Here is a 12,760-nt window from a genome sequence, read left to right on the forward strand (position 1 = left end):
GCTTCCCACCATCCTGAAGCAACCGACTTGACAGATCTGTGAGCCGGCCTTTTGAAGTCTCAGTCCAGTGCGAGCTGATGGCAATAACTTACAGGGAAAGCTTGTCCTGGGACGAGGTTCTCCAGGGCGCCGTGTGGGCTCTGACTCAATACATCGATACATGATGCCGTTTCTCCTTCAGCCCGGATTCGTGGGTCAAGGAACCGAGGGGTAGAAATGAGAATGGCACCTGCGTCACCCTAGTGACCTCACTGGGAAATTTTTGCTCCCTGTTCCTATGGCCTCATGCTCTGCAGATCTAGAGGTCATAGTTCAAAGGGAAGAATCCTACCAGCAGGAGACATATGCCAGGGATTCCTTTGAACTCAAAGTTAAGAGTGCTACCGGACCACCCTGGGCTCCTCACGCGGAAAGATGAGAGATCGTGTTTACTGATCCTGACTACACAGAGAAAAGGGAGGCCGTTCCTCCACAGTGGAGGAAAGGACGGCCATGTCCGCAATACAGGACGCTCGTAGACGTCTCTCAGTACCATCGTGCCCCGTGGTTAGTATCATTGAGGACCTACAACGACCCAATCCAGGAAGGACTACTGGCTGTCCGGACAATTCAGGAAAGCAAGTTTGGGTCACCCCAACCAGATAAAGAACCATGACTGGCCGAGGGGCTGGCTGACAGCAAATGTCTAACATGAATAATAGAAGTCGTCGTAAATACCAGCTGCGACCGCGTGACCGGTTGCAGAAACAAAGACTCTAATCCTTAGGAGTGTTTCTTCCAAATTTCTTTATATTTTTGTGGGTCTCTGTGTGCATCTTCGCTTTCTTCCTTCTCTTCGTCCCGTATCGCGGAACATAAGATGTATGGAGTTTACACCATAGGTATTTAAGTTACAGGTTATCCAGGAGAAGAGTGAACATCTCCAAGGACTTTGTATCGTCCCCTAGGGAATGTACTAGTACATTTGAAGTTGCGTGGAGGGCAATCGTATCATGTTAGACAGAAGTACGACCTTGTTATTCTCTTTATTTGGAGATGAAGCATGGCTTGAGGAGACACATATGGGTGCTAAACTGATGAGGGTTAATTGTGATGGTTAATTATATGTGACAACTTGCCTAGGCCAGGGTACCCAGATAGCTGATCAAATACCTGTCTGGATGTTGCTGGGAAGGTTTTTTTTTTTTTTTATGTGCTTTTCACTTAAATTAGTAAACTTTGAGAAAAGCAGATTACTCTCTGTAATGTGGGTGGGCCTCATCTAATCAGTTGAAGACCTTAAGAGAAAAGACTGAGGTCCCCCAAGTAGGAAGGAATCCTGCCTCCAGAGAGGGTTCAGGCTCTGGCTGCCACATCAGGTCTGCCCTGCGTTGTCTGTCTGCTTTCAGCCTGTAGCATTCAAACTTGCCAGCTTTCACAATTACACAAGCTAATTCTTTAAAATCTCTCTTTCTGTGTCTCTGTCTCTTTCTCTCTCAATAAACACACACACACACACACACACACACACACACACATCCTAGAACCCTACTACAGAAACTCCTTAACATTCATAATTTAAAAGAAGATGAACAGGGGTGCCTGGGTGGCTCAGTCAGTTAAGCATCTGACTTCAGCCCAGATCACGATCTCACGGTTGATGAGGTCTTCTGCGGGTGCAAGAAGCAAATTAGAACCATTTTCATAAAAGTCTCCCCGTATCATGTACAGTAAGGGACGGTCCCTTCCTTGTCGCTTAAAGACCAAAATAAGCCACACCTTTGAACCTTTCGTCCCATATCGTATTTTGATCCTGAGAGTCATTTTATGGTCCTTCTGGGGACCCATGTGGTAGGTTGTCTTTTCATCTCGCTGATGGTTTCCTTTTCTGGGCTCCACACGTTTTCACTGCTCTCAAAACACGTACACAAGCCTGTTTTTAAGATTCAAAAGCTCCTCCTGGAATATTCCGGAGGAGACGACAACCTTTTGCACCTCACCAGCGTATATTAGAGCATCTGTTACTGTTCACCTGCTCCAGCCTCGTTTTTTAGTTTAGCCAATCTGATGATTGAAAACACATTACCACATCATCCAATGTGCGCAGCTTGTGCTGTCAATGCAAAGTCCCGGGCAATGGGGCAAACTGGATGCAACTTAATTAATCATAGCAAGCTAAAAGGATAAAGATTATATGCAGCAAAAGCATCCTCTGTGTGGCGAGAAGGACAGTGAAATTGTTACTCTTCAGATCTCACCAAACTGGCTTTATTCACAAACATATTTATATTGGAACCTAAGCGACTTTCTAGAGACTAACACGAATATGAGGAAATTGAGCTTCTCGAGCAGCATTTCCCTGCACGCCTGGGAGAAACGTGGAATCCTTTGGAAGTTCTTGTCTATTTCAGGGCTGTGTACGTCTCTGTGGCCAGGAGTTTGGAGCAGGTCCTCAATTTACCTCCCTGAATTTGGATAGATGGCACAAAAGACTCCGTGTTACGGCCTGGGCTGGTGAGCGAGCACTCCCGAGGGAAGCATCTGTCAAAGCTTGGCATGCATCGCGGAAGGCGTAAGACGGCCCAGCCTGTGTCCTGTCGGCACAGATCTTATCACGTATCAGGGAAAGCACCAGGAGGAGGCAAACAGGGATGGAACCCATCTCCAGGAGCATCCGTGTCGTTAGGAAGCATGTGACGATCAGGATGTCACTCCCGCTCCAAAACAGCGCAGTGCGAATGTCTGTCCCGGGGAAATACACAAAAGCGTTGTGCTTTTCTTATAAAAAGATACCCGTTACACATAAACATTTGGGTCCGTGTTGATAACTAAACAAGCAAAATGCAAGTCCCATCTAAATTTCTCCAAAGGCAGCTATTTCAAATTTTTACATTTTCCCGTAGTTTATTTGGAAAATCACCTTTCTATCTGTCACATGGCCAGCTCAGGGCTGGTTAGCCTAAAAGTCGCTGGCCTGAATTCAAATACGTTTGCACTTCCTCTTCCGGGCTTTAATAAAGGCTCGCCCACAAGTGTGAGGTCTGGTTTGGAAACTGTCAGAAGCGAACTTACTTGAATACAGCGTGTTGTACACGGGGCAGTGGGAAGTCAGCAGGAGATGCCCGTTGAAAGCTGAGAGTCACGTTGGGATCTTTAAGGTGTTGAGAACGAAGACTGTTCTAGAGCACAAAGCGTCCTCATAATTTGTTTTCCTCCTCCTCTCTTAGGAGGCTGTTGGCCTTTTTTTTTTTTTTTTTTTGCTATGTTCAATTTTATTTCCAGTAGGGTTGTTTACATTACTGTTGTGTCTTAGCTTTTAAAAGTTACAAGTTACCTTGTATAAATTATATAGAAGATGTAAGGAGTAATAAAAAAGGAACCCATAAACATCCCAACCTGCCTAAAAAATGCAGCATCATCCACATCTCCAGGGACATCTGTACATCCCTCCCCCCGGTCATCAACCCCATTCATTACTTTCAGTGTGTTCTTTATATTTTTACCAAAATAAATGTGCTGCTAAATAACATATTGTTTTATTTTGTATAGCTTTGAAATTGGGACAAATGGAATCATCCTGTACAATTTTTCTGCAAATAGCCTATTTTATTTTATTTTATTTTCTAATGTTTATTTATTTATTTTGAGAGACAGAGAGAGAGAGAGAGAGAGAGAGAGAGAGCATGAGCTGGGGAGGGGCAGAGAGAGAGGGGGAGAGAGAATCCCAAGCAGGCTCTGAGCTGTCAGTGCAGAGCCCGACTTGGGGCTCAAACTCATGAACCGTGAGATCATGACCTGAGCCGAAACCAAGAGTCAGATACTCAGCAGACTGAGCCACCCAGGCACCCCTATTTTATTTTACTTCTTACTCATTAGAAAGAGAAGTTTTTTTTCTTGCAATTTCAAAATTTTCTCTTCCTACATAATTTACTCTTCTGATGTTAAGCTGTATTTTGTTTAAGTTCACTTTAGCATGATACTCGGCATACCAAGAGTACTTATTTTCCACATGATTGGACTGGGTTGTTCCCCCATTTTTTGCTATTACAAAATGGGGGAGTTTCTCTAGTCCCAGCAGTGAAATCGCTCTGTCAAAGGGCCCGCTGTCTTCAGCCCGTGCCAGGTCATAATAAAGCGCTTTCCGAACTTACTGTTCGGAATGGCCCTAATTCACACCCCCACCTCAGTCAACACATGTGCACGGCCACATCACACACAGGAAGCATTCAGCGATGCCAGAGAAACACTCCAGATCAAAGGAATTCTCAGAACCTAAACCACTTTCTAGATACTAACCTGAATATTAAGAAACTCAGGTTCATGGGTAGCATTTCGCTGCAGGCCTTGGAGAAATGTGGAATCATCTGAAGTCCTTATCTAATCTACTTCAGGGAGTGTTTTCAGAAATAAAGGAGAAAAGGGGAAGAAGAGAAAATACTTGTGGAAATACAATGTGAAAAAAAATAATGGCTGAAACCTTACCAAACCTGATGGAAAATCTGAATCCATAGATTTGACGTTTACCTGCAGTAAAATGAAAGCAGATCTGCTCTTAGATTCGTCACGGTCAAGTCAGGGGAAAACAAAGAGAAAATTTTGAAATTGCGAGACAAAAACTTCTCTTTGTACACCAGAGGACCACACTTAGATTAGCCACTCACTTTTGCTAAGAACCAGTGGAGGAAAGGTTTTGAGATGACAACAGTCAAAAAGCTGAAAGGAAAAAAAAAAAATCTGTCAACCCAGAATTCTATATCTAGCGAATCTGTCCTTTCAAAATGTAGACCAAAAGATTTTTCCAGATATACAAACTTACAAGAATTATTGAAGGAAAGCTTTTAAACTAGAAAAAAAAAAAAAAAAAAACAGCTTCTTAGATTTGAAAATGATAGATTTCTTTTTTTTTTAATTTAATTTTTTTTTTAACGTTTATTTATTTTTGAGACAGAGAGAGACAGAGCATGAACGGGGGAGGGGCAGAGAGAGAGGGAGACACAGAATCGGAAGCAGGCTCCAGGCTCTGAGCCATCAGCCCAGAGCCCGACGCGGGGCTCGAACTCACGGACCGTGAGATCGTGACCTGAGCCGAAGTCGGATGCTCAACCGACTGAGCCACCCAGGCTCCCCGAAAATGATAGATTTCTTAAAGAATGTACGTGAGTGTGCCTATGTGTGTATCCATACAGAACGTTCTAAAAGTGTTTCTGCACTTTAACCTCTACTGGTTTCAGAAGCATTAAAAATGCTAGAAATGTATGAAAAACAAACTTGGAAGATTTCGCTGTTTTAATTTGTTTTCTCTTTAGCTTTATAAATTTTGAATAATTATTTTTTTTTAATTTTTTTAACGTTTATTTATTTTTGAGACAGAGAGAGACAGAGCATGAACAGGGGAGGGTCAGAGAGAGAGGGAGACACAGAATCTGAAACAGGCTCCAGTCTCTGAGCGGTCAGCACAGAGCCCGATGTGGGGCTCGAACTCACGGACCGCGAGCTCGTGACCTGAGCCGAAGTCGGACGCCCAACCGACCGAGCCACCCAGGCGCCCCCAAATAATTATTTTTTAAGTTTATTTATTTTGAGAGAGACCATGTGTGAGCACTTGAGTGGGGGAGGGGCAGAGAGAGAGGGAGAGGGAGAAGCCAAGCAGGTTCCACACCGTCAGCACAGAGTCCCATGCAGGACTCGAACCCACCGACGGGGAGACGGTGACCTGGGCAGAAATCAAGAGTTAGATCCCTCAGCACAGGGAGCCGCCCAAGCACCCTGGTTTTGAATAATTATTAATTTAATTTTCTGAGTCCCTCTAGCTGAAGATTATTTATTCATTGACATAAAGCATTTTAAAATGTTTTCAAAATGCACGCGGCTGAGGAAGCACAACAGAAATTTGAGTTCCGTGTCTGGGGTGATGCAAGACAAAACCACGCTATGCGGGGAAACTGGCAGTTGCAGACAGAGGGCAGCCCAAGAATAAAACTCCCTGGGAATTAACCAAAAATTCCAGGGACAACGCCAGATTTTTAAAAGCTATGAAACTGAGGGAGCGCAAGTAGAGATCTCAAAGGAAGCAGGTATTATCAGAGTTCCTGGGGAACAAAGGTCGATCTCCAGGGGAGGAGGGTGGTCCTGGAGGTGCCGGAGGGTTGGGGGAGGGAGCTGCAGGCTGGATGATGGGGAGGGGCCGTGGTCCAGCTACTTCTGTCCCCTCCCTGCCCTCAGGGGCCCTTTGTGACCAGGCCACAGCTCTGTGATGTGGTGTGATGTGATGTGATGTGAGCCTGAGGCTTTTGTCCCCAAGTACAAGGTCAGTGCTCAGTTGCACGAGGACAGTAGTGGGATCAGGCACTAACGCTTCGAGTAAGGAGATGGAGAATATTCTCTTCGCTCTGAGAAGCATTAGCGCTGATTGGCTGAGCTCCAGCCTCCCCTCCTGGACAACCCAGACCATCTTCTGCTTCCTGTGTGGACTGTCCTTCTTCCTCCTGTTGATCTCCTGCTTCCAGACGGACCCAACATCCTCAGCACCACGAAGGAAACGCAGAAGCAGCAGAAAGGCAAGGAACCTTGGCCCGGACGCAGCAGAGGGGACCCGTCTTCTTTTCTATCATCGTTTCCACTTTTCTGAGTCACTGGGGAGACTCCCGAGCTGGGAAAGAGCAGAACGGTGTTCTCGGGGGAAGAAGAGAGCACCATCCCCCCAGGCCAGGCCAGGCCAGACCAGGCAGGGGTTAGAGGGGCAGGAGGGCTTCTCCCGGGAGGTCTCGGGCCGGGAGGCCGGGTGTGGCAGAGGGCTCCGGGGCCGCGGCCCCAACACAGTGACCGGAGGACTGGAGGCCCAGAGCTCCATCCCCGGGGGAGGACAGGCTGCTGGGCACCGGGCCGGCAGCCACCTTCCCGGGGCAGGTGTCTCAGGAGAGCTGGCCTCGGTTGGGGCCGATCGAGGGCGGCGCCGAGCCCGGGAGGCCCAGAGCAGGGGCAGCAGCGGGGCTCGGGGCTCGGGAAGCGAGGTGCTTCCTCAAGGCGCTGAGACGCACCCGCAGGTCTGGGAACGTTTCTCGAGCAGAGGAACAGGGACGGAGAGATTTCTCGCATCGAAAATCCGCGCGTCCATTCTTCAAAGTAGAAAAACCGAGAACAGTTTTGTCCACTTTGCAAATGAGGAACAGGAAAGAAAGCCACCCCCCCACCCCCGCCGCCGCCCCATGAGTTGAATGTAGGAAGTCGCGCTGTTCTTGAACACAGAGCACCTGCAGCCAGAGAGGCGAGAGAGACTGGGGGTCCCGTCCCCCAACCCCGTGTTCTCTCGTCTCTGCAGCAGGTGGCGCCACGGCGAAGGAGCACCAGAGGCAAGAACAGCGAGATCCTGAAAGGTAAGGGGCCGCTGCGGAGCCCCGCGCCCCTGGCGAGTGTCCCTCCTGCTCCGAGCGCCCAGCCCCGCCGTCTCCGGGACACCCGCGTCCGTCCCTCAGGAAACAGAGCCCCGGGAGGCTCCCGGGACGGAGGGCGGAACCCCGAGGCCTCCCAGATTCTGGGCCAGAACCAGCCCGAGGGGCCGGACACGGGTGTCGCCCGGCAGGGGCCTGGGACCTCCAGCTCCAGCTGTGGCCAAGTTGTGGAACTTTGCTCCGGTTCCTCGGGGAGGCGACCCGGCCCTTTCTCCCCCCACAAGGTCACGAGTGGGGAAGCTCTCCGTAAAGGACCAAGCGACCCCCACCGTGGGTCTTGTTGCCACCGTGAGACCACGTGGCCTCGGACACCGATGTTCGGGGCTCCCGAGTCTACTCCCCCAAAGGTGTCCCCTAACGGGACACTGCACCCGCCTCCCGTAAGACCCCCGGGCCCCCGCCTTCGGCTCTGTGACCGGGTCTCCCGCCTCCAGCTTACAGAACCTGCCTGCAGGAGCTGGAAGCGGTTCGGGACCTGGTTTCCCTTCTGCAGAGGTAAAGAATCTTGCCCCTTCTCTCCCGGGTGGGCCTCTCAGAGCCTCCGGTGGGACCCCAGGGCTGCAGGGGGCGGGGGGAGCCCTGGGGACGGAGATCGGATATGGCCCCGGGGGGGGGGGGGGGGGGGGGGGAGGGACGGCGGGAGTGCTGTGAAGCGGGTGCGGGGACCGGAGGACGGTGATGGCCACGCCCGGCCCTGTCTGCTCCCGGCTGCAGCATGTGCCTCCTCGTGTCTCCCGCAGCCACTTGGGGTGGCTCTCTGACCAGGGAGGCGGCCTTCAGCAGCTCTTGGGGCAAGAAGCCCCTGGGGCCAAGGGCAAAGCAGCACCTGCCGGAGCCCATCAGCCCCGCGGGGAGCCCGTGAGAGATGCCGCGCCCGCCACGGCCCCGTCGGCGTCCCCCGCTCCTCTGGCCTCCACGCTGTCACCAACCCCAACGACCTCCTCGGTGTCTGTTCGTTCGAACTCCTCCCTGAGTGCTCCTTGGCCACCAGGGTCTTGCCTTCCCCTGGGTGGCTTTTCACCCCAGCCCCTTGCTCTTTCCCCTTCCCCGCCCCGTCTCCCTTCTCCGGAGGCCAGCCCTCCACCTCGGCCAGACTCCGCTTTAGCTCTCCCTCAGTGCAATTCCATGGCACGCCCGCTGGACACCGTCCCACGGAGCCCGTCTCCACACACCCCCTGGGTCGCCTCTGCCATCCCAGCCATCTCGGGCCTGGGCCTCTCAAGCTGTCCCATTTCGGCCCTGTCTTGGTGGCAGGCAGCCGCCAAAGCCTGGCACCCCCCCACCTCAACACGCTTGGAATCCTGGCAAGAGCCTCATTCCCACCAGCACCCGGAGGCCTCGTTCTGGGGAGGCCCCGGGAACAGACAGGCGGAGGCCGGCGTCCTCTCTTTCATCGGTCCTGATGTCCAGAAGCTGCTGGAGATTCTCATCACCAAGAAAACAGAGCTGAGGTTTTGGAAGGAGAAGGAAAAGAAGGAAGAGTCAGGCTACCACGTGAACTCTCTGGGGAGTACGTTCACGTCACCGCGGGGCGGGCGGGACGCCGTGGGTTACCGATCCTTCCGGAGCATGAAAGGCGAGCCACAACAGCTGCTCGGCCCTGAGCAGCCTCCGCATCCCAAGATTTCGGGGGACAATTTGCGGCTGAAATGCAGCCAGCTCTTCTGGGGTCTCCCCATTCTGCACAGTGAGTCCCTGGTGGCCACTGTCAGTGTGACTGGTCCCCCACTGGAGTCACCCTCTGTCGTTTTCAATGATCTCTCTCATGCCTTACCATCCCAAATTCAGGCTGGCGTAGCTTCTCGTCTGTCACTGGAGCAGCCCTTCGCTCACCCTGTGGCTGAGCCCCAAGCCTTGACCCCAAGTTTGTCCCAGTCCCAGCCCCCGCCTCCGGCTCAGGTCGAGGCCCGGGCCCACCTTGCACCCTCTGTCCCAGTGGGGCCACCTTCTCTCCCACCTCAGATGGCCGGTGAGACATCGGACCCTCCCATCCAGAATAACATGCCATCGTTCATCCCAAATGCAATTCAAAACCTGGAGTGTCACTTTTTGAAGAAGCAACTAGAAAGGAACAGGACTCTACCCTCTGTGGTGAAACGATCTCAGGAAGTCTTCAGCCGGGTCCTTCCCGACTTCCCCCAGGACAGCCCGGCCTCCCAGGCCCACGGGCCAGTCTCCGTCCTCCCCTTCCCCTCCGGGGACTTGACCAGCCCCGAGCTCCAGGACCATCTGGAACCACATCTTGGGAAGAGGTCCACGAAGCAGCAAGGTGGCGGGCCCCGCAGGATCCAACCATCCGTGGAGCTGGGCCAGCCTCAGGGCGAGCCCCCGAAGGTGCCACAGGCACAGAGCGGAAGCCTCCAGGCTGCCCAGGAGACCAGGTGGAGGGGCCCAGCGCGGACCACGCCAGGAGAAAACCTGGGCAAGGATGCAGGGCCTAGTGTGGGGAGGGGCCGGAGAGATCTACACGGGAGCTTGATCAGCTCTTCATCGAAGGTTTCAGGAATAAACTCTGAGGGATCACACACAGGCTTGATGAAGACGAGCGGCCCAGGCCAGAATCATCCAGAACAGCTCCTGAGAGCCCATTTGGGCAGGAAACTGGGGCAGATCACAGAGGGCCAGATCCCTGTGAGTGTTCATGATTCCAGGCTTGCTGCCAGCCATGGCCCGGACCCTCCTGGAAAGCCCAGCGCTCACAGGGAAACGGGAACTCCCGCATTTTCCAAGCACCCGGAGCCCCGCGTGAACAGCCCCCACGATTTCTCCATCCTCAGTCCGTACACTCAGCAGATGCTGGAAGCACATATCATAAGGTTTCGGGTGAGGCACAGATGGGGTCTGCCCCTCAAGGTCCTCAAGCCTCTAAATTTATTTAAGCTGCAAAAGAGCTCAATCTTTCCACCACCCTCCACTCCCTGCTCGGCCACCCGTCCACCTAAGGCCAGGGTGGAAGCCAAGTTCTTGGAAAAACCTCCTGAGCCCCATCAAGGAGAGAAGGTGATAACGGAAGAGTCCATTCTCACCCTGGGGAGTCCCCTCCTTGACCCCCAGCCTGCACGTGAGGAAATCCAGTGGGCCCTGGGTGAGTCTCCGCCCGGTGACGGCCCTCTGCCCCCGGGGGCCCCTGTGGCTGGATGGGAGGCCGGGCTACGTCCTCAGACGCCCGCATACAGCTTCGTGGGCAGAGTCTGGCACAGCAAGACTGGCGCGGGGGCTCCTCAGAACAGCAGCCTGGAGGCAAGTCCAGCAAGGGCCACAGATGAGCCAAGGAGAGGGAGCGGGGGTCGGACCTCGAGGGACGCCTGCGGCCGTGTGTCAGCGCTTGAGCTCAGCTTCGAATCCCAGTCCTCGAGCGCCCAACGGGCCAAGGAGGTGGGGGAGGGCGAGGGGGCCCCTGGCTGGGGAGACACCTTGGAACCCGGTGTGCTGGCCAGCAATCAAAGCGTCAAACCAGACGTGAGAAGATCAGGGTCATCTGGGAGCAGTCAAGGCCCCTCCACACCTCCAGCGTCGGTGGCTCGAGCCCAGGAAGGGGTTGAGGCTCAGCTCGAAGGGTTCGAGCCCCAGGGGTCGGTCGAGTCGGAGGAGCCTCAGGGCCCTGGCCGCGGTGTGCTCCTGCAGGACTGTGAAACTGGCGTGCTCCTGCAAGACTGTGCCACCGATGACCTTCTTCAAGACTGTCACTCTGATGTGTTGCTTGTGGCGGACGTCTTGGCCTCTCACAGATCTCCGTCCGGCTGCCAGAGCGAGTCTAGTACAGACACGTCAACTTCCTGGGCGTCCTCTCCCTTCGTCTCGCATGCACAGAACAGCTGGGGGCAGCCAGACCCACTGGGACGGTGGGGCCTCCGTAGCCCCCGGAGCAAGGCGTCCGTCCACGCCGACGACGGGAGAGAGGCCTACAGGAGGCTCAGCCCGGGAGGGCGTGAGAAATGGCTGGCAGAGCTGAAGTCCTTCCAGGCCAGTGTGATGAGCCACCGTGCCCAGGAGGAGGACTCGGCAGAGTCCTCAAGAAGCAGCTTTGCTCAGCTCCTGCCCAAGAAGGAGGACGCTGCTCCAGAAGGCCACTTGAGAAAAAGCGTGAGGCACCTCCTGCAGTGGATCTTTCCCAGTAAAGGCAAAGGCCCGGAAGATCCCGGGCACAGGGGCCAGCCTGCAGCAGCCACCGCCCAGACGCAGGGGCCCGTCTCGGGCACATCGGTTGAGGACGGCAAGTCTGCCGGGGCTCAGATGCTCATGACGGCCGTGGGTCGCATCCTAGAGGAGAACCTGGTGCCTCGCCAACGACTTAGAGCCCCGGAGGTCAGCTGGCGCCAAAGGGAGCCCCAGGCGCTGGCAGGTACCGGTGTCTGCTACCACAGGGTCCTCTCCTACCAAGAGCAGAGGAGAGTGATGAGAGAGACCGCCTGCAACCTGCAGGCCACCCCCGACGGCCACGGCTGCCCTAACGAGAACCGGTGGTGTAGAGGCAGAGACGGCAGGTGGGCCTTCGTACCCAGGATGCCGGGGTCCCCAGACGGACCCTGCCACCACGGGCGGATGCCGGCCAGAGCCTCGGGCCGCCCTCACCGCCCCCACTGCCCCAGGCACTGCCTCCTTCAAAACTATGTCTCATCCGGTCATTCCGTGTGTGCTTCTCATGCCTTTCTTGGGAGGACACCTTTTCTCCAAGAAAGGATGCATACAGTACAGAGAAAAATGTATTTTTCTCAGGTTAGCACATCCTCTATGGGCTAATGGCTTCTTCCCGCCACAGTTTTTATTGTTTTCCAAAATAAATGTTTGTTTATCTGGGGAGAGGAGCTGGCCTCTGTCTGTGCCCCGCGGGGCGGGGTGGGGGGGGGGGAGGATCCGGGCATGCTCTCCCCCAGTGCCTGCTTTGGCTCCCGGAAGGAATGGAGCCCTGGGAGGAGGGTGGCCACGTGGTATACTCCAGACCCCCTCCCTCACACACCTTCGGTTTCCAAAACAAACGAAAGAGGAACACAACCCAGAAGACCCCACCCCGGGATCCGGCTCCGCCCTTCCCATCCTGCTGTCTCTCTACCTTGAACTTGGGCGGCTGTAGGGGAGGGTCTGCAGGGGCAGAAACCCCTGGGCTCCGGGCACCTGGAAGACAGCGTCAGGCGTCAGAGCCGCGAGCCGAGTTTGGAGGCCAGGTTGGCCCTGACGGCAGCGGTGGGAGGAATCCTGCCCCCCGAACCCGTCGCCTGCCCCGGGACCCCTGATGGGGCTGGGGTGCAGATCGGCCGGGAGCCGCCCTTGGCTCAGCGTCACCCCCCTGCTTTCTCACACTCTGAACCAGCGCGGGACGAGGACGTGCTCCCGGC

The 12,760-nt window shown here is 54.3% G+C and overlaps 1 protein-coding gene across 1 annotated transcript; it reads left to right on the top strand.

The window, feature by feature from the left end:
- The first annotated feature begins 5,855 nt into the window (after nucleotides 1-5,855).
- On the top strand, nucleotides 5,856-12,229 carry LOC125150424 (spermatogenesis-associated protein 31E1-like). The gene is made up of 4 exons (XM_047830364.1): nucleotides 5,856-6,536; nucleotides 7,298-7,352; nucleotides 7,862-7,922; nucleotides 8,168-12,229. The coding sequence occupies exons 1-4, from the start codon at nucleotides 6,348-6,350 to the stop codon at nucleotides 12,165-12,167; spliced, it is 4,305 nt and encodes a 1,434-aa protein (XP_047686320.1). The 5' UTR covers nucleotides 5,856-6,347; the 3' UTR covers nucleotides 12,168-12,229.
- The last annotated feature ends 531 nt before the right edge of the window (nucleotides 12,230-12,760 follow it).

The sequence above is a fragment of the Prionailurus viverrinus genome, chromosome D4 (genome assembly GCF_022837055.1).
Source record: "Prionailurus viverrinus isolate Anna chromosome D4, UM_Priviv_1.0, whole genome shotgun sequence".
Lineage (NCBI taxonomy): Eukaryota > Metazoa > Chordata > Mammalia > Carnivora > Felidae > Prionailurus > Prionailurus viverrinus.

Bases quoted from the DNA above. Each gene is read 5' to 3' on its own strand.
- LOC125150424 (XM_047830364.1), top strand. From the start codon at position 6,348: ATGGAGAATATTCTCTTCGCTCTGAGAAGCATTAGCGCTGATTGGCTG. The intron at 6,537-7,297 runs GCAAGGAACCTT...TCGTCTCTGCAG, and splicing joins AACGCAGAAGCAGCAGAAAG to CAGGTGGCGCCACGGCGAAG. The intron at 7,353-7,861 runs GTAAGGGGCCGC...TCCCGCCTCCAG, and splicing joins GAACAGCGAGATCCTGAAAG to CTTACAGAACCTGCCTGCAG.